This window comes from Dermacentor variabilis, chromosome 1 (assembly GCF_050947875.1).
Source record: "Dermacentor variabilis isolate Ectoservices chromosome 1, ASM5094787v1, whole genome shotgun sequence".
Taxonomy (NCBI): Eukaryota; Metazoa; Arthropoda; class Arachnida; order Ixodida; family Ixodidae; genus Dermacentor; species Dermacentor variabilis.
This window is the reverse complement of record NC_134568.1, coordinates 2,296,485-2,323,290: the sequence shown is the minus strand read 5'-3', so window position 1 is coordinate 2,323,290 and position 26,806 is coordinate 2,296,485. Positions and strand designations below refer to the sequence as shown.

At 47.3% G+C, this 26,806-nt stretch overlaps 1 protein-coding gene across 1 annotated transcript in view; it reads left to right on the top strand.

Annotated features, from left to right (window-relative positions):
• The first annotated feature begins 5,305 nt into the window (after positions 1-5,305).
• The window catches only part of LOC142569666 (uncharacterized), a 32,833-nt gene continuing 11,332 nt past the window's right edge, over positions 5,306-26,806 (top strand). The window contains exons 1-3 of the mRNA XM_075678623.1: positions 5,306-5,410; positions 21,524-21,642; positions 21,714-21,803. Of these exons, the coding sequence (XP_075534738.1) occupies positions 21,566-21,642; positions 21,714-21,803 (167 nt within the window). The 5' untranslated portion in view covers positions 5,306-5,410; positions 21,524-21,565. The remainder of the gene's footprint in view (positions 5,411-21,523; positions 21,643-21,713; positions 21,804-26,806) is intronic.

The following is a 26,806-nucleotide window of genomic DNA, read 5'->3' as shown; positions in this document are numbered from 1 at the left end:
GAAATCACGGAGCCGATGCAAAGCACGTCTGCACGCTTCGAGCTTCTTCTTCTTCCTCTTTTGATGCCAAAGCATCAACTGGCCGATTGAGTGAAAAAGCTGGCGTCTGTCGTGTGGACAAGCGAAGAATGGCACACAAGTTCCCATTGGCTGCAATGCCACGTCATGAGCGCGCCTCGACGAAGCAGAGCGGGCGAAAGGGAACACCTGCTGCTGCACTAGCGTGCCACGTGTTGTGTGAGGGGAGAGGGCATCGCCCTCAAGTCTCGGAAGCCTGTTATCAACGCAAGCTCTCACCTGCGTTCTAACTGCTCCTTGGTACTCTTCATAAAGAAATTAATGTATTTCTAGACAGAGTACATTCGAAAGGAAAAACAGCGGTAGTGAGTTTCGAGCCTACTACACCTCGCTCAGAGGCCGAGTGTCTTACCCACAGGGCTAAACAAGCATGTCCTAGATAGCAGGCCTGTGCACTCTGCTTTATGATGTCCTGCTACTTGAACCGATATTTTAATTCCCAAGCCCCACGTGAAGAAAGCGGTGACATCAAAATCGCCGCAGATTACCAACGCCTCCTAGATATATCTAGGAGGCCTTGGGATTACTCAGGAGCACCCCCATGAATTTATATGGTAGTCGGGCAAGGTAGCATGATGTCACAGATCGAAGTGCACCGGCCTTGTGCTCTCTAGCAGGCTTTGGCCAAGTGCCTCAACACACTCGCTCAGTGGAGTTCCCTTGGACGTTAATGTTTTCGCATTCAGAACTCATAAGTAGTGCTTATGTGTCGCTGGATTTTTCTTTCTTTCTTCGTTGCCTTGTTGGCAGTATAACTCAGCCACTCAAAATGGCTAGGACTACTGTTACATCTTCCGAATCCAGCAGTACTTGTGAAAAGCTGTAACCTTGTTTCTGAGCAATGGGTGCATTAGCTAAAAATTGACATAAAAATACTCATAAGTTACCCACAGTTTTGAGGAGGGTTGGATAATGCAGCTGTTATGATCAAAATTCAACAAGCTCACCCTTTTCCTGTGAATAAGGAATCAGGGTTAGTGCACTTGCTATTATTGCACAAGCTTCTAGTAAACCAAACATAGGCAAGTTTTATAAAAAGGTAATTATTCAGAAAGTTGTTATGTGTTGGGTATCTGCATAAGATTACGCAGGCCTTATTTTGCTGTTTAGTTTGCTACGATGCATTCATGTGTTCAACTAGGATTCAGCTTTCTCCGAACAACGCCAGAAGATTGCGGAATAGCCTTTTCAGCTGCAGAAATAATGAAGTTAGTAAACTTTTCATCAATTTCTTCAATGCTTAGGTCTGTTAAAATAAGCTCCTCCAGCCTGGCACTTTCTGTAAAAGCAGCCCAGCCTGCCATTTGTAACTTCCAGTGGCGTGGTATGTGGGATATAATGGGTAGTGTTGATGTAAGGTGGATTAAAGCAGGTAGACGATCACTGCCATATGGAGTCTCCAGTAAGTCCCATTTAAATTCGGTAAAAATATCCTGAGAGGAAAATACTAAATCAAGGCAGCTAAAATTACGTGAACTCAGTGAAAAATGTGTTGGCGCACCTGAATTCAAAAGACAGATGTTGTTTGCCAAATAAAATATTCAATAAGTTCTCCTCTTTGGTCATTATTATCGCTGCCCCAAAGAGTGCAATGAGCATTAAGATCTCCAAATAAAACAAAAGGCTCCGGCAGCTGGCCAATTAAATTGTCCATATCTCGAGTTGTGAAATGGGTATGAGGAGGGATGTACAACGAACAGACGGTGATAGTCTTCAAAGATAAAACGGTGACAGCTACTGCCTCGAACGCAGTATTTAGTGAAACGTTCCGTGTGGGGATGCCGCTTTGGACGATAATAAAGACACCTCCTGATAGACGACTGGAGTGCTCGCGGTCCTTTCTTATGACAGTAAAACCTTTAGGAAAATGTGTATGTTTGGGTCCTAGGTTCGTTTCTTGAAGGCAGAATGCTACTGGTGATAACATATTTATGTCTTTGATGTCACCTAGATTATGAATTAGGTCTCCGCAATTCCATTGAATGATGAAAGCCATCTTATTGAAATCGAAAAAAGTTACTTATGTGTCTGAACTTACAAGTTGTAGGTGACATGTATTTAAAGTCTGACTACTCTTATGAAGGGCGGTAACCGTTCAGGTTACCTTTCCCTTTCTCAGCGGAGTTACAATGTGTTTCTCCTTCTGGGAGCGCTCCAAGGAGCGCGGGTCTTTTGGCGTCAATGACGCCGGGGTTTTCGGATCGAGCTCCATCGCCTTTTCCGAGGCACTGGATGATCGAGAGCCCGGCGCCGAGACGCGCGTCTCGGGCCGTGGGATGCTGTTCAACTTCGGGCCCTGCGGCACTGTAGTCTGCCGGGCCGTCTTCGTTGACGATGGAGCAGCACTGGCTGCAGCCACCAAGGGGGCAGTTGGAGTTTCTACAGAAGTACCGGACGTCCACCCTGTAGACTCCTGAAACCGGTGTAGCGCTGCCCCCTGCCGCGTCACACTGGCACAGCTTACTTGAGGTAACTGCCCTAGCCTTTTCCTCGCTTCATAGAATGAAATGTTTTCCTTTACAGTTATTGCGATTATTTCTTTTTCTCTTTTCCAGCAAGGGAAGCTCCGCGAGTAAGCTGGATGATTGCCCTTGCAATTGACACATTGTGCGGCAGCATTCCAGTTGTCAGATGGATGGTCGTTGGCACTACACTGTGCGCATGTTTCTTTGCCTCTGCATGATTGAGATATGCATGCCCGAACCTCTGGCACTTGAAACAGCGCCTCGGGTTTAGTATGTACGGTCTGACGTTGATTTTCAAATATCCTGCGTCGAGTGAACTAGGGACAGTGCTACTACCAAATGCCAAAATCACATGTTTCGTCAGGATCTGTTTGTCATTTCGTCGTAGTGTGATTTTCCGAACGTTAATTACGGTTTGCCCCTGAAATCCTTCGAGGAGTTCTTCATCGCTGAGGTTCAGGAAGTTTTCTTCTGATATAACTCCCCTGCTAGTGTTGAGTGAGCGGTGTGGAGAGATTGTTACTTTGTTGTCACCAATATTGGTGAGTTCGGCGAGCTTTTCTAGTTGATCTTTCTGGGTCAGTTCAAGGAGGAGGTCACCGCTAGCCATGTTTGAGGCCTTATAACCAGGTCCAGTTTTGTTTGCTAGGCATTTCGAAACTATGACTGATGAGCTTTTTAACGGTGGTGTTGCCTTCACTGTGAAGAACGTGGTATTTTGGAAATGTGTCTTCGCTTGGTTTTAAAAAGAATTGAAAAGTTGCTTCGGTGCGACCTCTTTTCAGAGGCCGATCTGAAAGTCGCGGGAACGCTTCTGCCATTGGATGGTTTCAAAATTCGGCGGCGGTGGTAGCCACCGACCACCGAGCCCAACAAGGGGACGTACAGGTTCCTAGAAACCTGCAGACGCCAGCTATACACCGCCACTATAACCTAATGTATATACCCAAGGTAGAATATATTACACACGGTTAAACCTTGCCGAAAGGAAATACGGAAGTAATAGGAAGTGAAGAAAAGACAGGAAAGATGGAAAAGTGGGAGAAAAACACGAAGATTGGTGAAGAGGACAGGAAAAGGCGATTGCCGATTTCCTCCAGGTGGGTCAGTCTGGAGGTACCGTCTGCGTGAAGCTGAGGCCAAAGAGAGGTGCTGCCTCCGCCGAGGGGCCGTAAATGTCGAAAACACCTGGCATCGGCTCAACCACCAGGATCCACTCTTCCCAGGACACGACTAAGCCGTGCACGGTTACACGCGGGAGGGTCCAACCCTCGTGTTCTCGGGTACAGGCGCCCAAATCTTTAACTGGCGTGCGCCAGCGGTGACTTTTCTGTGCGTCAGCGCCGTATGACGGGGCGAGGCTGGAAACAGCCTAGCAAACGATGGGCCTAGCTGAGTGCGCTTTGTCGGCATGCGCTTTGCCTCACACTGTTTCTAGCCTCGCCCCGTCATACGGCGCTGACGCATGAAAAAGTCGCCGCTCGCGCACGCCAGTTAAAGATTTGGGCGCCTGTACGTGGTGTCGCAACACACCCAGCGCCTGTTGACGCGGACGCCCCTGCGGGGCCGAGTCATTGAGGCAGTATGTATTTGCCCGGTTCTAATACGACCCTAAACAAAATTCGTGCCTGCTTTCTATGCATCCAAAGTAGAAATCTAATGCACATTTGATTTCTCAGCAAGAAAAATGGCCAAGGTCTAATATTTGTTGCACAGTAGAGGCTGGTTTCCGATTATTAGCTTCGCCGCAATACAGCCATGCTATGCGGTAAAGCATACAAACGCCACGAACACGGTTTTGGTTTTGTATTCAATTGCACCATACAGGCAATTTCCGATTAAATTTCCTTGAGAAAAAAAATGTACACGTTAGCGTCGGGTAAATATTGTAATTAGCCATTGTGAGCTATTGTTGCTGCTTAGAAACCTTCCTAGGCCAGACCAAAAATAGGTGTTTTCTATGAGAAATGCTGCGTCTTCAATGCATTTAGTTCCCTGAACTCCACCACGACATGCTGCCGCTAAAGACTTTACTATTGGTGTCACCATAGTTGTCACATGCTTGCATGCTGACTGGCCAAGTTAGAATTATCTGCCGAAGGCTAATTTCAGAATCTAGATAATGAAAATTTGGGCCCATAGAAATGCATGGGTGTCAGCCGGGACCATAAGTCAGAATCGAAATAAACCAAAAATATAATTAACTGGAGTTGAAATAATAATATTCTTTCCTGTGATCATTGTCTCCGATCAATATTCCACCAACAAGAAGCGCGCGTAAAATGGCACGACATAAATAAAATTTTCTTTCGTAGCTTCATGTTACAGATAGGCGGCTACTGTGGCAAAAATTACGTGTTACTTTGAAAAACAATGTTAAAGGTAGCAGTTCACGAGGCTAAACCTACAATTGTACCGGCCGACCAGAGTCACGGGCGCAACCAAAGCAAGTAAAACCTTAAAAAAAATTACAACACAGACTTCCTGCGAGAAAAACTGCGCGTCATGTTGCATAACCCATGTCACAAATATGTATACGTAACCAAAAGGTGTCAACATAAATTTGCTGTTGCGATATAGCACTATTATTAGAACGTACGTGCGTAATGGATCTCAGCGTCCGCAGCGAAATTACGTTGAACATGCCGCGAAGCGCGCCTCCGCCCCCAATCCAGATCGCTCGCAGCGCCCTCGCACAATTTTTCCACACTGGGCGCCTCAGCGGGAGAGCGCCGTTCGGTCCAATCTACTGTTGTCTAGTACAGTCTAATGTGTACAGATACCTTGCGGACGCCTTCGTGCTGTTGTGGCGTCCATCTGCTGCGAACATTTCACCTTCGTCAGGAGCTGCAATACGACGCATTTCGGTAAGTGGTTCTTTGCAATAAACATCTGCACTTCATCAAAAATACTGTTTGTCAAGCATGATCAGCTCCAGCGTCAGATGCTGGACGCTATCTTTTTTTCTGACCATTGTAACGGTACATCAGCTTAGGAGGCTTACGACCAGGCAGCTATAAAACATTTAGCTATGCACGCATTAAGTATTACGAGTACATGAGCCTACTCGCCGTGGTGGCGTAGTGGCTTTGACATTGCTCTCTTAAGCCGACCGCGACGGTAGCATTTCGAGGAGGGCGAAATGCAAAAACGCCCCTGTAGCGTGCATTGCGTGCACGGTAGAGAACCTCAGATCGCCGAAGGCAATCTGGAGTCCCCCACTACGCCTTGTCACATAAGCAGATCGTGGTTTTGGCACACTAAATGCGAGTAATCCAGTAAACGAGCATGGGGTAACGTTTTTTTTTCTCTCTTCCTTGCTTTCGGAGACAGGTGAACTACTTGAGAGATAGAATGGAGGCGAATTGTGTCCCGCACCTTTCTTGAGCCGCGAGTCCAACGAACGTACTATGAGCTGTTTCGCTGCTGCCTAGATGCCCGGATGTTCTCTCCCGCGTGCTACCTGGCACGAGCGCGCCGAGCATGCGGAGGCTGAACTTCGTCGTCGTCAATTTACCGGTGACGGCTCGCCGTTAACTCGCAACTCCATGTGTCTAAGGTCGAGGTCACGGTGTAGGAGTATTATGAGAGGCGTGCCAACGGCGGTGTGCCTCGCCGTACTGAGAGCACGTCGACGATTCGCGCATGTTTAGGCCATCCTCTGAGGGGCGGCGCTACATTTTCGGGGCCGCTAAAACCCCTTCGTAATTTGAAAGTAACGACACTCTCCCCCCTGCGGCGCTTTCCTCCTCGATTCTCCACGCCCGCCGGCTCCGCGCGCTCCGCACGGTACGCTTTTTCTCCTGGGCTCTCGTGAACGGGCCGCAGCATTCTGTGGAGGCGCGTTATTTTCGGCCAGTTGCGCGTCCCAGTGGTGTTGAAAATTTTGAGAAATGCTGATAACAGCATCGGTAATGCTGAAGGCAACGTTTATGAGGAGGTTGATTTTTCCAGAAAGCCCTATGATCGTGGTATACTGATGTAAAAGGAGCTTTGAGGAGAGTTCTATACTCCAGACAGTTTTTCTGCCACATGACGAGATGCTTTAATTTGCGCATCTGATCTAGTATTGCTTGTGGTACATCCCTGTGCGTGTGGCTTATTAGGCAAAAGCCTTAGATCTTTAGCAAAGTTAATTAATGGTTGATTAGTGATTGTATTGAGATGGATCAAGGTGTATTATGGAGGATTCACGTGTATTGAGGATAATTAAGGTTTATTAAGGTCGATGAAGGTGAATTAAAGCGGATTAAGACGCATAAAGAATGATTGCAGTGAATTAGGGTGGATTAAGATCGATTAGGGTGGATTATGGTTAATGAAGATAAGGGGATTAGGGTCGTCTAAGGATGGTTAGGGTGTATAAAGGAGGATTAAGGCGCGTGAACAAGGATTAAGGATGAGTGAGGTTAATGAAGAAGCATGAAGGTGGATTAGGGTGAAATACGTTGCACTGCTAAACATTATTACCTGCAGAACATTATCTGCATTACTACATTATGACCACAATCATAATTGATTGCTCAACCTTCGTAATCAAAGTGCATCGATGCAATGATTTCGGTTCGTGTTAAATCAATGGAAAAAGCTTCCCCACAGAACAAACCTACAGAAACCGCTATTAAAGTGAAGATTCCCGGCCTCCGCCTAAATGTCGATATCAACAGCAAGCGTGCGCGATCACGTGACCCCCCCCTGCACATTGCCTGTATCCGTGAGAAAACCAAATAATAATCGTCGCCCACTCATGCGTGTGTGGAAGCGGAGTTCAAAGCAAATTCCAAGAATCCAAAGTGTGTTTAGGTATCGCGTAAGAGACGCGAATACGAAAGCCTTGTACAGCCTACTGTAATTCACCTTAATCCACCTCCATCAAGAATACTTCTCCATAATCCACCCTAATCCTCCTTCATCAAACCTAATCCACCCTGATCTATGTTCACGCACCTTAATCCTCCTTTATACACCCTGATCCACCTTAATCCCCTTAATCACTGTAATACTCCTTAATCCACCCTAATCTGTCTTGATACTGCTTTATTAACCCTAATCCACCTAATCAATCTTAATCCACCCTAATTCACCTTAATCTTCCTTCATCCACCTTAACCGCCTCTAATTCTTAATACACCTTAATCCTTGTTCATGCACCCTAATCTTCCTTAATAATACAGCCTAATACACCCTAATCCACCTTAGTTAAATCACAAGTTAATCATGAATTAACTTGTATAATCAATAATATCCTATACACAACTGGACATGCACTGGGTCGCTTCTGGCCTTACTGGGTCACGTGATATTTTCTGTTCACCACGCGGCAATGAAACACAGATCTAAAGGCTCTCGCTTAAAAAAAAAACGCAATGTGGACTAGCTAGCGCTCATCCCCTGCAATACCACGGGTATACTTGCAACTAATTTTTTCAGTGCCTGCATTCAGTGTATAACTGACACACACATGGACGTAAGCTGAAAATTATAACTCCTCTACAAGCCGCTATTTCAGTTTTCAGTAAAACAGGCAACGAATCTGAACAATCGCGAAAAGTGCTATCGAGAGGCTGTATATTTGCACATAAATGTTCGCAGCAGAAAGCAGAATCTATAGTGCTGCATTTACGACTGAATAACAACAGTTGGCGACGTGCGAGGTGATGGAGTCCCAGCAGAATATTAAGCATACTGAAGATAACCCCATTTTTATGCAATGTACAAATTGCCACAGCAAAAACGCTGGTGAGCAGGCTGGAAGAATCTTAAAATATGCAGCATTAGGGGATGCTTTGATGCGAACAATAAGAAAGGCGCCTTACCTCGCAAACAAGGCTGTTCTTTGTCGGAACAAAGTTATTTCGGCCAATGTTGTGCAGCCACTGCTTCCTGCGCACGCCGTCACGCTTTCCTTGTGGTATCATAAAAACTGCATAACCATCTTCAGGCTTCTTGCTGCAGTTACATGCGCAACAGCACGGCATAGCGCTAGCACAGAGAGCAGGAAACACGGCGTACAACCAGTGGCGTAGCTAGGTCGTCTGGCACCCGGGGCCCATAGATCTTCTGTCACCCCCCTCCCCGGGTGTAGCTGGCGGAAAGAGGGGTGTCTTCAGACGCATATGACACCCCCCCCCCTCTCTGGCCCCTTGCACCCGGGGCCCACGGCCCCCCGGCCCCCCCTGTTGCTACGCCACTGCGTACAACGTTCGCGACGCCGAGCTGAAGCGCCGACCCTGCTGAGCTGAGAAAAATGGCGCGAACGAAAAAGAAATAAACAAGCAAAACGCAAGATCCGCGCGTTTCTAAAGGCAACGGCAGGGAGACCAATCGTAGTGCAGAAAAACGGGCACAAGACCGCTTCCCGCGAAGGGGGTGGGGGTGACGCGTAAGGGGCGAGGAGGAGGCGAGGAGGTCACGCGGCGGTACTTTCAAATTATCAAATGACTTTAGGGGCCGGCAGCCCGTTCTAAAAGGTGGAGCCACATCGACACCACATCATCGTTCGCGTTCGTCGCCTGCAGTTGCGAGTACTTCTGTGCCATGCAGGAAGGAAACTCAGGAGAGGCCCTGAGGTTACTCTTTGCGAAGCTAAAGGTGAAGCCGGAAGTTGGCGTTGCTCATGGCGTTGCTCCGCCTATCGGGCCAGCGCTCCTCTCTTGTTTACTTCTCTCGAAACCATGCCGCGCTGCGCGCAACCGGGCTGCCCGGCCGCGCGCGCTCTGCAGCAATACTACTGGGCCTCTTCGATTTTCGGAATTCTGGCAGCCAGCTAGTTCCGGTTCTGACAGGAAGTCACATGGGCTGGGATCCCAAGACAACCCGAACCTGCCCGAAGTTTGCAAAATCGAACGCCGGTACAGCTGGCCAAATGTAAGGGCTCATTCACACCGGCGACTGACAGTGGTCGCGCGACCAAGTTGGTCGCAAAGCGACTAGTCGCAAATGTTCGCAAACGGTCGCCTTTCTTGAAAAGCGGCCATTTTGGGCCAGTCGCTCTCTGCGCGATTTTCAGTCGCGCGACCGTGGTCGCAAAACTGATAAACCAATCAGCGGCGCACCGGAAGTGATCTTTCGTGTGTCTACATCCGGCCTTCCGGCGTCGCGTTCAAATTCCGCGTAGATGCCGAGAGTTCTCGCTGAGAACGATCGTCTCCGGGATTGCGACTTGCGGGTCGCGCTCAGCCGGGCTTGCCGGTGTGAACATCAGTCGCCTTCGGTCGCTTTTTGATTGCGAGTCGCAAATGGTCGCGCGACCTCCTCAAGTCGCCGGTGTGAATGAGCCCTAAGCATGCTACCAGCATGGCAGCTCCCGTCGAGGCCGGCGCGCGCTCGGCGTAGTAGGCCCATTTATGCGTTGCCAGCTTGAAAATATATTGTTGCATTCAGGGATACGATCACTATCGCGCGATTTCGCGCGACTCGGCGCAGGACGCGTACTCGGCCAACCTCGCTTGCGCAGCGCAACAGATGGCCTCCGACGCGGCGGATGACAAGACGCGAAATCGTGATTGTATACTCGAAAGCGATAGCTGGAGGATACCTGCTCGCAGCGATCACGTCGACCACCGACGACATTGATGAGTTGGCGTTGTGTCATCACAAGACATGAAAAAGCAGGTTATCGGGTACGTCTAGCTCATACGCATAAAAATTCGCGCTGACCTGCTTGGGCTTCGATTCCATAAAGTTTGTTGTGGCTGATGGTGGTTCTCATTTAAGGAGCTGGGGATGCGGCTGGCGCATGAAAATGCACGTCGCCTGTGACGAGCGAAACGTTTCACACGAAAAACAACATTGGTCGAAATCATGAGAGCAATAAGCCAATGTACGTGTGTCTAAATGTACCGAGTGCAATCAGTGTATTCTTAGATCAACGGCCTGCAGTTCGAACACATATCGGTTTCGAGCTGCCACAGCATACGACGGAGAGACGGAGCGAACACGGGCTAGCTGCAAAGCCTTCGCTAACTGCAGAGAAAGGAGATATACATACGCGAGATATGTGAAAAGGAACGCCACCAGAGAAAGACTCACCCAAAACGTACCGCAATCTGTGAATGAGCGTCTACAACTTGCGTGGAACACGATGTAGATAACATGCACGCATGATAGCGCGGCGCGCTGTTCACCGCCGCGAAGAAGCAATCAACTGGGGACACGCATACAAAAGCTTCAAACGGTTCACTACGGCTCGTATCACACCGCTTCGCGATGCGGAACAGTGCGTTAGCACCTAAAAAGATAACGCTAGAAGTAAGGAAATCCGAATATGACGGTAGACAGTTGGCTGAGCGAGGTAAATTTAAGCCCTCAAGCACCCGCGTTGCAATCCGTGAAGTCCCCGTAAAGATGGCGGCGAGCGCCCATCGCCTCTTTTAGTCGTCCGCTAGCCAGAGAACTTCCAGAGAGCAGCCAGACCAAAATCGTCCTGGCAGGTTCTGGCAGCCCGCGGGTAGCCAGAACCGTCCAGCGCGAGCAAAAGGAACGCCCGGCGGAAGTGCGTAGCGCGGTGGGCGGGGCAACCCGAGAAAAACGAAGACGCTCTGGCTGGCTCTGGCAGCCCGCGGGTAGCCAGAAGTGGAAAATCGAAAAAGCCCACTGAAGAATCGCGATGTCTCATTGCATTACCGTTGCCGAAGTCACGTTGAAAGAAGTTCTTAATGAACTTCGCAGATTGGGCCGTGAGGTCGAATTGGCTGCTTTTACCTGCTTTTATTAAAATAAACATGCCTTATAAGGTGCAGCGAACTGAACTGTTTGTTCTCGTCAAGCGCAGGTACGGGCCGCATGCTCAGTTGTTGCGTGTTTTTTTTTTTTTTTTTGAGAAGATCGCCTTTATCGCTTCCTTCTACTCGTTTTTCTCTGTCTGGGCTTCCTGGGGCTCTCAGACGGTCTTGCGAGCTAGACGTCTGGCAATACGAAAAGAACGTACGCATTCTCACTGCACTGTAAGTGCAGTGAGAATGCATACGTTCACACGTACACGTACACGTACGACACACCAACCTATTTGCGATCTATTTGCAGTTTGTGAGCACAAACGCATTCTCGCTTGAGGAATCGTCGTGCTTTATGGAACGAACTTCGCGTGGCCGCGCACCACTACGACAGCACGCCGGCGAGGAGGAAGAATGTAATTTCTGACTACGCGTTTAGATTTATTGGCTCCGGCCTGAGGTGTCTTCTTCCCACGGTAAGTGAAGCATCACGGAACCAAAGTTTTGCGATAGACAGCGCACGGTGCAGAACAGTACGCGCGTAGAACCGGCTTATATGCGACCATGGAACAGCCGTTTGATGTGTTTGCAGGCGTACGTTCTGTGGAGCCTTGCCGACTCTTGCAGCGCATCCACTAACCTTCACTTCCCTGCACTTCTCGCGCGCACAGATAAGACACGCCTGCGGTAGGGAGGATTCATTCCTTAAGTCAAAGCAGCCGCTTCTTTCCGATCTTCCAGGATAAAGCGTCGGCTGGCAGGTGCGCTGTGCCGAGGGTACCAAAATGGTCTGTCAGCACGTGTATTGAGGTACACCTGTGCTGATGTGCATGAACCTCGAACGCGCTCTGCTTAAAATACTTCCTGCTGTCGCGAGTACTGCGAGGAACAAGCAACAGTTAAGCAACATGTGCTTTAATATGCACAAAAGCAAGTTGTTACTGAACACGAACTGTGAATTCATAACGTACGTCTACGTGCCGCAGATGCACCATATGCGCTGTCGAAAGCAGGAATCACTGACCTGCAAGGCGTTCATTGTACAGATTCTGGAACGCATCGGTTTCGGCCTGCGATGGCCCGTTACCATGGTTCCGCCACAGAGGACAAAATTTACCGCGGATATTCCCTCGGATATTACCGCGCCATTGCCGTGGCGCGGTACATTTCGTACAGAGTTGCATGCGCATTAATTTCATGAACTTTAGTTCCTCCTATCCCACCTGGCCACGGCAACATCCGGGAGAGCACGGTCCGGATAACACAGCGCAACAAAACACGGAAACCAACGCAAACCTGCCCGCACGGCGCCTTTACCACGGTACGAATCCTTCGGAGCAACACGTGTGAGCGCACAGAACTATAAAAAAGCCGCCATAGTGGCCGGAAAGGCGTAACCGCTACAGCAAAGAAATAAAAAAAGCAGCAAAAGAAAGGAGAACCTACTACGTCATTTCCTCCACACTTTTCTCCTAGCGCGCGGAGGGGGTAGGGCTTCTCCTCAGTTTCCTTCCTCCATGTTCTGCGCTTTGTGCTGGTATACATGGAGGAAGGAAAGCTATAGGAAGGAGCATTACGTCACGCAGCCAGCCTTGGCAAGCAACGCTCCGTGAAGCCACAATGCTGGCCCAAGATATGACCTTTTGCTTCCAGATCACGGACCAAGCACCGTGATTTCTTAAAACATTTTGCTCCCAGTAGGTATGCCAGTTGTTTTTATTCAGTGCGCGTTTATTCGGCTGCCCTGCCGTGGCTCTCCCTGCAGAGTGAGAACACTAAAACCAGCCGCGCACTTTGACGCGCGATCATGTGTAGGGCCGACAGGCTTAGCTTCAATCACTTTGCGGTATGCTCCCTCATACCCTTTTCCTTCCTCCATGCTGGTATACGTGTGTTGCTTTTGCACGGTTTCTTGCAGTATGAATTGTTTTGTGCGCCTGTTCACCCGTTTCTTTTTCCACGATGACAATCGAAACTATCGCGAACGAAAGCAACAAACCAATCCAAACAAACGCGAGCAGTGCGAGCTAGAGCTGACGCTAGCAGACGATAGTAGGAAACGGCGGGTCCGCATGACAGCAGTGCTGTCGTGCACCTCAGTGAAGGGGCCGCTCTCATTGGCCTCCACCGTTCGCCGCTCGCGTCTTTCATCTACCGCTCCGCGTTCGCTCTTTCATCTTTCGTTGTGCTCGCTCGACGATGGCCCCTAGAGTTACAATATATGGCTCCCACATATATGGCGCCCTGTGGGAGCCATATACAGCAACTCTAATGGTAAAGTTCCTTGATAATTTGAAAGTAGCGAAACTCTCCTCGATTCTCCTCGCCCGCCGGCTGCGCACGGCACGCTTTTTCTCCTGCGCTCCCGCGGACGGTCCGCAGCATTCTATGGAGGCGTGTTATCTTGGGATAGTTCCGCGCCCCAGTGGTGTTGAAAATTTTGAGGAATGCTGATAAAAGCATAGATAATTCTGAAGGCAACGTTTATGAGGAGGCTGGTATTTTCTTAAAGCCGTATGAACGGGCTATACTGATGTAAAAGTAGCTTTGTGGCGAGTTCTATATTCCAGACAATTTTTCTGCCACATGATGAGATGCTTTACTTTGTGCGTCTGATCTAGTATTGCTTGTGGCACATCAGTTTGTGCGTGGCTTATTAAGCGAAAGCCTCTCTGCTTGAAGGACGCGTTGTGAGCTACAGAAAATATCACGTGACTGAAGGAAGGCCGTAAGCGAACCAGAGGATGTGCAGCCGTGTATGAGAGATCATTACTGATTAACGAAGGTCAGGAATGATTGATTAGTGATTGGGTTAAGAAGGATTAAGGAGGATTAAGGTGTATTACGGATAATTAAGGTGGATTTAGGTCGATGAAGGTGGATTAAAGTGACTGAAGGTGGATAAAGGTGCATTAGGGAGGATTAAGGTGGATTAGGGGGATTAAAGTGAACGAAGAAAGGGTAGGGTGGATTAAAGAGGAATTGGGTGGACTAAAGTCGATAAAGGTGAATAAGGGCGCATTAAGGAGAATTCTCGTGGATTAAGGTTGATTAGGGAGGATTGAGGTGCATGAAGGAGGATTACAGTAGATTAAAGTAGATGAAACAGGATGAAGGTGAATTACGGTGAAGTAAAATGGATTAAGGTATATAAGGAGAAATCAGGTCGATTAAAGTGGATGAATGAATAGCATGGATAAAGGTTTATTACAGTAGGCTTTACAACCTTAATCCTCCTTCATCAACCTTAATGCACCCTAATCCTCCTTAATACGTTTTCGTGCACCTTAATTCTCCGTAGTATACCTTAATCGGTCTTAATACTCCTTCATCAAGCCTAATTCACCTTAATGCTCCACATGGCCTTAATCCTCTTTCATACACCTTAATTCTTATTCATGCACCTTAATCCTTCTGAATACACCCTAATCCACCTCCATCAACCCTAATATATCATAATTGGTCTCAATCCTCCTTTATGAACCCTAATTTACCTTACTCTACCCTGATCAACCTCAATCATCCTGCACCCACCTCAATCCTACCTAATCCTTGTTCATGTACCCTAATCGGTCTTAATACTGCTTCATCAACTATAAATCATCTTAATCCACCCTAATCCGCTTTAGTACTCCTTCATCCACCTTAATCCTCTTTCATACACCTATATACTTATTCATACACTTTAATCCTCCTCAATACACTCTAATCCACCTTAATTTAATCACTAATAAAGCATTAGTTAACTTCGCTAATCATTCTCTTATACAGGGGTGGACATGCTTTCGGTCGCCTCTGGCCTTTCTTAGGCCACGTGATATTTTCTGTTCACAACGTCACTTTGAAGCATAGAGATATAAAGGCTTTCGCCTTAAAACTAAAAAAAAATGTAATGTGGACTAGCTAGCGCTCGTCGCTTCCGCTCCTCACAGGTATACTTGCCACTAATTTTTTCAGGGCTTGCATTCACTGTATCTGACTGACGCACAGATCGACATAAGCTAGAAATAATAGCTCCTCTCATCATCATAATCATCATCATCATCATCATCATCATCATTATCAGCCTGGTTAAGCCCACTGCAGGGCAAAGGCGTCTCCTATACTTCTCCAACTACCCCGGTCATCTGATGATTGTGGCCATGTTCTCCCTGCAAACTTCTTAGTGTCATCTGCCCACCCCTAAATTTCTGTCGTCCCCTGCTACTCTTCCATTCTCTTGGAATCCAGTCCGTAACCCTTAATGACCACCGGTTATCTTCCCTCCTAATTATATGCCCTGGCCATGCCCCCCATTTCTTTTTCTTTATTTCAACTAAGATGTCATTACCTCGCGTTTGTTCCCTCACCCAATCTGCTCTCTTCTTATCCCTTTACGTTACACCCATCATTCTTCTTTCCATAGCTCGTTGCGTCGTCTTCAATTCAATTAGAACCCTTTCCGTAAGCCTCCAGGTTTCTGCCTCGTAGGTGAGTACGGGTAAGACACAGCTGTTATACGTTTTTCTCTTGAGGGATAATGGCAACCTGCTGTTCATGATCTGAGAATGCCTGCCAATTGCACCCCAGCCCATTCTTATTCTTCTGATTATTTCAGTCTCATGATCCCGATCCGCGGTCACTATCTGCCCTAAGTAGATGTATTCCCTTACCACTTCTAGTGCCTCGCTACCTATCGTAAACTGCTGTTCTCTTCCGAGACTGTTAAACATTGCTTTAGTTTTCTGCAGATTAATTTTTAGACCCACCCTTCTGCTGTGCCTGTCCATGTCAGTGAGCATGCATTGCAATTGGTCCCCTAAGTTACTAAGCAAGGCATTATCATAGGCGAATCGCAAGTTACTAAGGTATTCTCCATTAACTCTCGCGGCGATGAAAACAACACTGCTGCACGTTGGGATGCGGTCCTACACAGTCCCAACCTCTAAGAACAGTTATGGGCTGTCCAACGGGCCCGCGACGCGGCGGAGAGGCTCGGCCTCTCTGTCCCGACGTGGGAGCGGCCCGCTGCGCGCTAGTGCGCGTCCTAAAGGACCCTAATAAAGTTTTTCATCCATCCATCCATCCATCTTATCCTTCATTCTTCCCAGTCCAGGTTTCTGAATACTTCGTGTAAACACTCTGTGAATAGCATTGGAGAGATGGTATCTCCCTGCCTGACGCCCTTCTTTATTGGGTTTTTGTTGCTTTCTTTATGGAGGACTACGGTGGCTGTGGAGCCGCTATAGATATCTTACAGTATTTTTACATACGGCTCGTCTACACCCTGATTCCGTAAGGCCTGCATGACTGCTGAGGTTTCGACGGAATCAAACGCTTTCTCGTAATCAATGAAAGTTACATATAAGGGTTGGTTATATTGCACAGATTTCTCTATCACCTGATTGATAGTGTGAATATGGTCTTGTTGTGTATCATTTACGAAATCCTGCCTGGTCCTTTGGTTGACAGAATTCTAAGGTGTTTCTTATTCTATTTGCGATTACCTTAGTAAATACTTTGTAGACAACGGACAGTAAGCTGATCGGTCTATAATTTTTCAAGTTATTGGCGTCCCCTTATTTATGGATTAGGATTATGTTGGCGTTCTTCCAAGATTCCGGTACGCTCGAGGTCATGAGGCATTGCGTATACAGGGTAGCCAGCTTTTCTAGAACAATCTGCCCGCCATCCTTCAACAAATCTGTTGTAACCTGATCATCCCCAGCTGCCTTCCCCCTTTGCATAGCTCCGAAGGCTTTCTTCACTTCTTCCGGCGCTACTTGTGGGATGTCAAATTCCTCTAGACTATTCCCTCTTCCATTATCTTCGTGGGTGTCACTGGTACTCTATACTGGTACTGGTACTCCTCTATAAGCCGCTATATCCATTTTCAGTAAAACAGGCAGCGGATCCTCAAGATCGCAAAAAGTGCGATCGAGAGGCGGTATCTTCGCACATAATTGTTCACAGCGGAGAGCAGAATCTATAGTGCTGCGTTTCCGACTGAATAAAAACATTTGGCGATGTGCGAGGGGATGGAGCCGCGCTGCATATTAAGCATACTGAGGACAATCGCATGTTCATGCAACGTACAAATTGCCGCAATAAAAACGCCGTGGAGCAGGCCTGAAGAATGAAAAAAAAAATGCAGCTTTACGGGATGGTCTCCTGCGAGCAATAAGAAAGATGCCTCAGCTCGCGAACAACGCTGTTCGTTGTCGGAACGAAGCTTTTTTCGGCCAATGTTATGCAGCCACTGCTTCCTGCGCAAGCGTTCACGCTTTCCTTGCGGTATCATAAAAACGGCAAAACCATCTTCAGGCTTCTTGCTGCAGTTATATGCGCAACAGCACGGCATAGCGCTAGCACATAGAGCAGGAAACAAGCGTACAACGTTCGCTACGCCGACCAAAAGCGCCGAGCCAGCCGAGCCGAGAAAAATCGCGTGAACGGAAAAGAAAAACACAAGCAAAACGCAAGATCCGCGCCTTTCCAAGGGTAACGGCAGGGAGACCAGTCATCATGCAGAAAAACGGGGGGCGAAACTGGCTGCTGCGGGGGGGGGGGGGAGGGGGAACGCGCTGGAGGAGGCCAGGAGGTCGCGCTGCGGCGGCGGAGTTCAAAGAGTGGCGGTACCTTAAAATTATCAAGCGACTTTATCTAGTGGGTCCACACGAGCGCACCGTCGTTCGGAAACTGCTTGAAACGCATCCTAACCTGGTATGCTGGGACGAACGCCGTTTGCACACCTCTCATAATATTCCTACTTCGTGGTACATGTGCAGGTTTTAATGCGCAATCATTCTTTGTCGAGTATGCTAGCAAAATCTGTGCGTGACGCGGAAACTGTATTGCCCTGTTTCTGTACAAAAATGCGCTATTTGCAAAGGCATTAGGACTTTATAATTTCTTATTTTTTAATTTATACATACTGCAGGCCACATTCGGGTCCAAGCAGGAGTGAAGCACAAGAAAAGACGTAATACATGAACGGAACGTTAAGCGTATAAAAAATACTATGTCGCAGGGGAAAAAACACATAAACAGAAATTGTGAGTCGGGTACTCTTGCATAATGAACATGTTACATACCGAAGTTGATGTTGGCAATATTATTAATGAAGGATTCTGCCGGAGTAGACGAAAAGGTACTTCTGGTAGTTTATAGAAGCAGGCAATGGCAGCTGGAAACAAAGAATACTTGGCGAGTTTGTGTGGCTTATGGTTTGTTTGGCCATTTTACTGTGACCCGTGTGAAGTGAATGTCTCGTGAGGTCAGGTATGTAGGCAGAGCGACTGATATTCAAGTGGCCATGATAGAGCTCATACATAAATTTAAACTCGATAGGGTTCTACGACGGGCTAGAAATTGTAGATTAGCTTCCATAATTAACTGGTTAACACTGCTCTATCTTGAATAATCTGAGAAGGCAAACCGAACCGCTAATCTTTGTATTCGTTCCAGTTTGTCAATTAAATATTTCTGATGTGGACTCCAAATTGTATCGGCATACTTTAAGATAGGTCTTACTAGACTTTTGTGAGCTTTCAATTTGACAGGCACTGTTGCTCCGCGCAGTTTTCTTTTCAATAGTGATAATTTACTCTGGGTTTTGCGACAAATTTCATTAATGTGCGGTTCCCAACTTATGTTATTTGTCATTGTTACCCCTAGATATTTTATGCGCGAAGTTCTGGTCAGGAGGGTATTGTCTAATGTGCATGTAAAGCCATGCGGTTGTCCTCTGTTAGTGAATGAATGTACTTTGTTTTAGCACTGTTTAGTCTCATACCCCATATCTTGCACCACTGTTGAATAGAATGTAAAAAGTCATTTAACGTAAGTCGATCTTAACAGTTAAGCACTGACTTATATATGACGCAGTCGTCTGCGGACAATCGTGTATGTACGGACGGGTGAACACAGCATTGTATGTCATTGGTATAAATTAAAAATAATATGGGTGCCAAATCCGATCCTTGCGGGACACCAGAATTAACACTCAATTCCTCAGAGGAGCAGGAATTCACAGTAACACTTTGTTTCCTATTAGTGAGGTAACGTGAAATCCAGGATACAATATTTTTTAATACCGTAAGCATGGAGTTCGGTAATTAAGTCAGCGTGGGGAACAACATCAAAATCGTAAATATAGTGTAAATATATATTGACAGCTTTATAAATGATAAGGAACAATTGGAAAAAAAATCATTATAAGGGAGAATACTCATATGATCAGTTTTATACATATCCATGGGGTACATAGGGCTCCACAGAATATGAATGGGCAAGCCTACTGTAGGGGTGGGCCAATTTCAATATAACGGTGGGCCAACTGAAATTTGGGATGGGTAAACTTAAATTTGGGGGTGGGCCAACCTAAATTTGGGGGTGGTCAAACTTGAAATGTGGGTGATGACACACTTGAATTTGGGGGTGGCCCAAGTGAAATCTGCGGGTGGGCCAACATGAAATTTAAGAGTAGGCCAACTTAAATTGGGGGTGGGCGAGTTTGGAACAGGGGGGTTGGCCAACTTGAAATTTGAGCGTGGACCCACTTGAAGTTTGGACGTGGACCACTTGAAATTTAGGCATGGGTTAACTTGAAAGTTGGCGATGGGCTAACTCAAATTTGGGGGTGGGCCTGCAGAAATGTGCGGGGTCGGCCTACTTGAAATTCTGGGCTGGGCCAACTTAAATTTGGGGGTGGGCCTGCTTGAAATTTGGGGGTAGGCCAACTTGAAATTTACGGGTTGGCCGAACGAAATTTCGGGGTATGCTTACGCATACTTAGACAACTCCAGGGGAGTTTCTGCATAACTTGTTGGAATGGCAAGTGAAAGCAACTGAATGAGGTAGTTCAGGAAACCTGCAATAACGCGACAACTTGTTCAACTGCTTGATCACAATTGTCTTAAGGGATTTTAATATTTTTAGCGCAATGTAACTAGCCCACCAGTCTGTTTTCTTGTCCGAAGGGAGCACTTGTGCCCTTCTCATTCTCCAAACCACGGTGACATAACGGTTGTGGTGCTGCGGTGCCGATTTAGAGGTTGCGGGCGGTATATTTCCGGCTGCTGCGGCCGCATTTCATTAAGGATTAAATGCAAAATGTTAGTGTACAGTACATTGGGTGCATGTTAAAGAACTCCAGGTGGCAACCATTATTCCGCAGTCCCCTTATTTGTCATCCCATTAAGTCACGGTGTACACAACAGTTTTTATCCAGTTCTCTACAGCAATGGCCAAGGGAAAACAAATGCATTATGCTGTGCGTAATTTGGCGCTGCTTCTAAATCTCTCATTTACTCTCACGACCCTTTATATACCGCTGTACATCACTACGGCGTGCCTCAGAATCATGTCGCGGCTTTCGCATACAAAATTCCATAATTTAAATTGCCACACATTTTAGTCTTTGTGGTAACAAGCAAATCTTACGCGGCTGGAATGCATTTTCTTAACTGTATCGCAGCGTCAGCCTTGCACAATTCTGATCTGCTTGCTTTTCGCAATATGACAACACTACATTTTGTTCTCAGGGTGCATGACTTGTCCTTCTTTACAACAGTAACCATCCCGTGTTCTTTTACCTTGGCTACTGCGCCACATTAAGCTACATATAACTGGCCCAAGCTGTAAAATATTTCACACCCTTAAAATGAAATGGTGTAAATTGGTCTATAACTCGCACCCATAAACTTGCAAGCAGTGTACGTTCATGAGTTAGATACAGATTTACAGTCTTAACCAGTTTTAAGGGTGTAAATTATTTAATAACCACAGGGCCTTAGATACGCCGAACGCCTGCTTGGATTCATACAAACCACATTCCTTATTATATAGGGAAAACACAGCGCCATATTGTACTGAATGATTGAAATATTAGCACCCAGGGAAACTGTGCACCTTTTTTCTGTTGCTGCTGCCATTGACAACTGACATACATAGCCAAATAATTGATCGCATTCATTTGTCTGCAGTGAGAAATTCATGGCAGGCGTTTGTCTATAGCGACATATCTCAAGAATGACTCTTTTGGATAGCAGAGGGGGAAGGTGTCGCGTTTGATTGTTGCCAGACTTGCGGTTCTGCGCAGTGAGTCACTTATACAGCACATGCGAACTCTAGTCGCTGGATCCACGCGACCATCTAGACGAAATGAGTACCTCCCGCATCAGTTTTAGAAGCAGTCGCGAAAAAAACATGGCTTCTCATTTACACTGCCATGATTGCTCCATTCTCTCACAGTTTTATCCAGTGTATCCGCTGTATTCACTGTAGCTCAGTGGTCACGTGCCCGACTGGTCCGCCATCAACACAGTGATGGATAACGCAGCCGGAGGCAGGCTACCAGAGGCAGAGCGCGGCGGCAGACTGAAGCTCACGTCGACAACCCGCAAGTATGTCCGCGTCCATCTGGAAGAGCCACATCGAATGCTCTCAATCAAGGTTCTGAACTTCCTGCTTCCAGCCGCTGGGTCAGGAGTCGCAGCACCTACGAGATGAGCTGGCGATCAAGTGTTCCTGCTGGCCGCCAAGCACAGGCGACGCCGCTACGCAGGTACTCTACTGGCGCACGCTTCTTAACAATTGTACGAGATGTTGACATGACACCTTGCCATCGTCGTTACTATCACCCTCAATATAATCAAAATTTTTACATGAAAAGCTGTTAAGGTGTGTAATGGAGCTTTAATTGGAGGCTTTGTAAAATGCATTGAATAAATGCCCCACTCTGTTTGACCCCTCCCTTCACGTGTACCAACGCAAAGAGAGACGTCGCCAAAGCAAGATGAGCGAAACTAAAGCCTGTTTGCAAATCGAATGAAACTAAGAAATACGGAAAATGGCCAAAGAACGATAAGAAAAAAGATCAACAAGAGAAACAAGCTTTAACTTTAAAAATATACGGAAGTTTTTATTATCTTATCAGGAGAAGGCTTCACCACATGCGACTAAATATATTGCAAAGTTATTGCCTTAGGGGCAGTCCTATTTAAAGCTTACCACAAGTAGACTAGCAAGCCGCCAGTAATAGAAAACTAGCTGCGCAGCTTGCTGTGCCGGACAAATTGCGCACAGCCAAGGTGTCGATGCGCTGCGTGTGGGCTGCACGGAGCCAAGAGTCTCACGAATGAGAGACGATGCTCAGGTTGGCAGGCGAACGTGTAGTGGGCGCTTTGGAAGGCGGCGGTTACGCCGCAGAGACTGGTGTGTATGCAAATCGCACTTTGAGTAGAGGTTAACAATTGAGATTTCGGAACGCTGGCGGATTTCGTAACCCCTCAAGAATCCAATAATTGGGATTCCTCCGGAGCTTCTTAAAAACAGCGTCCCCTTTTGACTAGTATAGCGACCGCAGTAAACAGCGGGAAAACGTCGATTTAATTGTGGCAACGTTAGACACTAGTACATAACTATATCGAAACCAATAGCATGGCCTCGGTGCGGAGAATTAGGCGTGCGATATGTGCCGAACAGCAAATGATGAAAATGTTCACCAAGAAACATAAAGGAAGCAGCGCAAACAGACGACCCCAAGAAGCGAGACACGTATACACCGAGTGCTTGTGTGTACGTGTCTCCTTTCTTGTTGTCGGCTGTTTGCGCTGTTACCCATATGTCTCAAGATGAACGAACTCGCTCAAAAAGAAGTATTGATGAATGTTCACCAAATTTCCTTCGTAACAACTGGTGCAGTTGATAGCTCCATGTGCGCACACTGATACCATTTTTTTAATGTTTATATCTAATCCTGAGTCCTATCACCAAAATCACTTCGTAAAACTTTGTGCTTAAAGGGAGACTGAAAGTAGTAAAACACGTTGTTGGTGCCTCTTTCCTGTCTTCTTGTATGGTTCCTGTGTGCGTCTTTTTTGGCTGTTCTTTTTTTTTCTTAAAGGACACTGAAACGATTGCCACGTTTCCGTATAAACGTACTGAGTCGCTAGGATTGGACCTTCTGATCATTAAGTAACGCAGTTAAGCGCTCCGCATAAAGCGTGTAATTTATTGTAAGGTTTTAAAGATGTCCATGGCTACCGATCGCCGTTGCACCGCTCCCCCGACTTTTCAGCCGCCCCAGACTAAGTGGCGCGTGGTGGCTATGCGGCGTCAGTAGAGCGTGCTATCCAACTGTCTGCTCAGGGCGCGTCATCGATACCTTTTCCAACTTTATGTTGCTCGTAATACTTGGAATGTTAGTTAATTTGTGTCTATAGAAAAAAGAAAGTAACAGAAACAGAATGCACAAGAACAATTTCTCACAACTCAAGCATTTCTGGCGCACAGGAAGTGTCCTGCACTCGTGTTGCAACGTGGCTCCGTGTTGACGTGAGCTGCGCGCTCTGTGTTCCGTCATGATCTGTCTTTTCGCGAGCACCATGGTTCGCCCTTGCTTCAAACGTAGCGATCGGCGGCATGTCTAAGCGGCGACATCGTGGCCTATCTGCAAGGCAACATGCGAGCGGGGTGACTGTAGCCCTGGTTGTCGGCATCCTTTCGGCACCAGCATTTACGCGTTTGCATCCGTCACTTCACGCCGAAGGACTACTAGCAAAATAGAGTTTAGCAAGTCCGGTATTCAGGTAAACGCTAGCGCTAGCGGACTGGGCCTGGGCGTTTCACGGAATGAGTGGAGGCACAAATGTGAAATGCCTACACAGTGCAGCCACCTGGTGGCACGGAGCTCAACCAAACAAGGAGCTAATAATAGCAATAACCAACTGTATTCTACTTTGCAGCTGGTGTAAACTTTTGGCAGGAGCGGAATCGTGAACACGTTGTTTTCCTAAATGTTAAAAACATGTTTTGCACTTAGTTACAACAATATTAGGTCTGCGTTTGCTGGTTAAGCTCTGCACCACCAGATGGCTGGACCGTGCAGACCGACCAGGCCGCTCACATAGGTCTACGTTAAGGCTCCTTCATCACAGCGGTAGTAGTATCGAGGGACCCCGCAGGGGCGTCTGCATCAGCAGGCGTTTAGTGTGTTGCGAGGCAACGTACTCGAGCAGATGAGGATTGGACCCTTCAGCGTTTACCCGCACGTGGCTTAGCTGTGTCCGAGGAAAAGGGGATCCTGGGGGTATAGCTAATATGCCGGGTATTTGGACCTTTACTGCCCCTCGGCGGCGGCAACACGCCCCTTTGGCCTCGGCTTCACGCAGAGGCACCCCTGGACTGACCCACTCAGGGGAAATCGGTGGTTGCCTTTTCCTATCCTCCTCTCAAATCTTCGTCTTTCTCTCTTACTTGCCGTCTTTCCTGGCTCCTACTCACTTCTTTATTACTTCCGATCTTCCAGGCAGCAAGGGCCTTGTGTGGTATAGTCAACCTTGGTTATAATAGATTTGGTTATAGCAGAAACGTACAGTTGGCGTTCGCAGGATCTGTTTCTTACAAGTCCTGCAGTGTACCGTTTTTGGGCTCCACAGTGGGTGGCAGGCGTTACTGCCGAAACCTGAAATACACTTATGGAGATTCCATTTCCAAAACTTCCTGATCGCCCTCAGAAACGAGGGCGCATCGAGGCAGTGTAAGTTTTTTGGCAACCAGAAACAAAACTTCCCGCGGTTTCACGTGATACATACTGATCAACCAGAAAAGATGATGAGGATGATCGTACCATTAATTGTGTCGAAATGTATGGCACGCTCTTGGTGGAGGCTATAAAGTAACGAAGATGGCAAGTCGGATCTCCTCTTGGTATTCCGAGATAATAAACAACATGACAAGCTCCCTACCTTATTGTCATTAGGTGACATCCCAGTAAGAATGTTACCCCACCGTACCATGAACACCACCCGTCGTGTTGCCTCCGATGAGGATCTAATGGAACTGACTGAAACTGAATTATTAGAAGGCTGGAGGGAACAGAATGTGATTAAGGTTAAAAGAATTAAAATGAGGCGTGAGGGCAAACATATCAAAACCAAGCACCTAATCCTTAATTTGGGTTCGAGTATACTGCCCTAGAGTATTGAGGCAGACTATGTCAAGATCTGGGTCAGGCCATACATTAAATCCTCTGCGATGCTTCCAATGCCATTGATTCGGCCATAGTTTGCAGAACTGCCGAGGCCAACAGACATGTGCTAAATGTAGCTCCCGTGAACATTCATCCGAAACATGTAAAAACACTCCGCACTGTGTTAATTGCGATGGCGAACATGCCACGTACTCGCGGTCCTGCCCGTCCTGGAAGAGAGAAAAAGAAATTGTAACGTTCAATGTGAAAGAACACATTTCCATTAAGGAAGAAAGAAGGCGGGTTTCATACTTCCCAAAGAACAGCTTTGCCGAAGTGACGCGTCAGGCGGCAGCGCCACAACGGCGCCCGACAGCTGTCAGGCCCACGCGCAGTGAGCCGCCAGCAACGCCATCTGCCCCCATGGCGGACGCAGCCAGCGCTGATCCGCCATCTTTGAAGGAGCCATCAAGCTCCGGGCTGGTGGGATCCGAGGTCTCGTCCTTCGAGGCGAGGCTTAAGCAGACAAACCGCTCGCATGAGCGCAAGACCAGTGCCTCTCAGGAGGCGATGGAAACAACACCGAGCATGACTGCGCACTCAGCGCTTAAGGAGCGGCCTAATTCCATCGGGCGCTCCAAAAACGAAAAACCTCGCGTCATGGTGCCCGGAAAGGTACCCGTGAGCTAATGTCCGTTTCCTGAAGCCGCAACACAAACACTACTCTTACTATGGAGACACATATACTACAATGGAATGTAAGAGGACTCCTCTGTAAGCTTGACGATACCAGAGAACTGCTCAATAAATATAATCCAAAAGTGCTGTGTATTAGGGAAACGCATCTGAAACCAACCCGCACAAATTTTCTACTGTAATATGCCATCTTTCGCAAAGACCGTGATGTGGCTACTACCTCATCTGGTGGTGTAGCAATAATCGTGGACAAGTCCGTTGCGTGTCATCATTTGCCACTACGCACAGCCCTCGAGGGCCAGTTCGGACAATAATTTTTAATAGATTGGTCACTGTCAGCGCGTTATATGTTTCTCGAAATTTTAAGCTCACCAAGACACATTTTTATTGCCTTATTGACCAGCTGCCAGAGCTGTACTTGCTTGTTCGGGATCTTTACGCCCACAATACTTTGTGGGGAGACTCCCGGTGCGACGCGAGAGGTCGTCTCATAGAAAACTTCATTATAAATTCCGGTGCATGCCGCTTAAAGGGACACTAAAGCGAAACAATAAATCAGTTTAGACTAATGCACCATGGTTTGAGAACCCTGCAGGCAGTCATTTAAAAACATAGTTTGATTATTAGATGAGGAAATGAAGGTCCAAGTATCAGTATTTGAATTTCGCACCGAAACCCTAGCGCCGGTACGTCAGCGTTATGTCAGGGATTCCAAAGTATGTTTTCGCATTTAGGCTGCATTGGCTGAATAAAGGTTCCTGAAACTTGCCATGTTTAATATTTGGTTCCTTTAGAACACAATGTAGTCAATCTGTACCGCTATATGTAATTAGTAGGCCCTAGAAGATGCCATCAAAATCCAAGACGTCACAGCCCCCATGTGCGGGAACCTAAGTAGG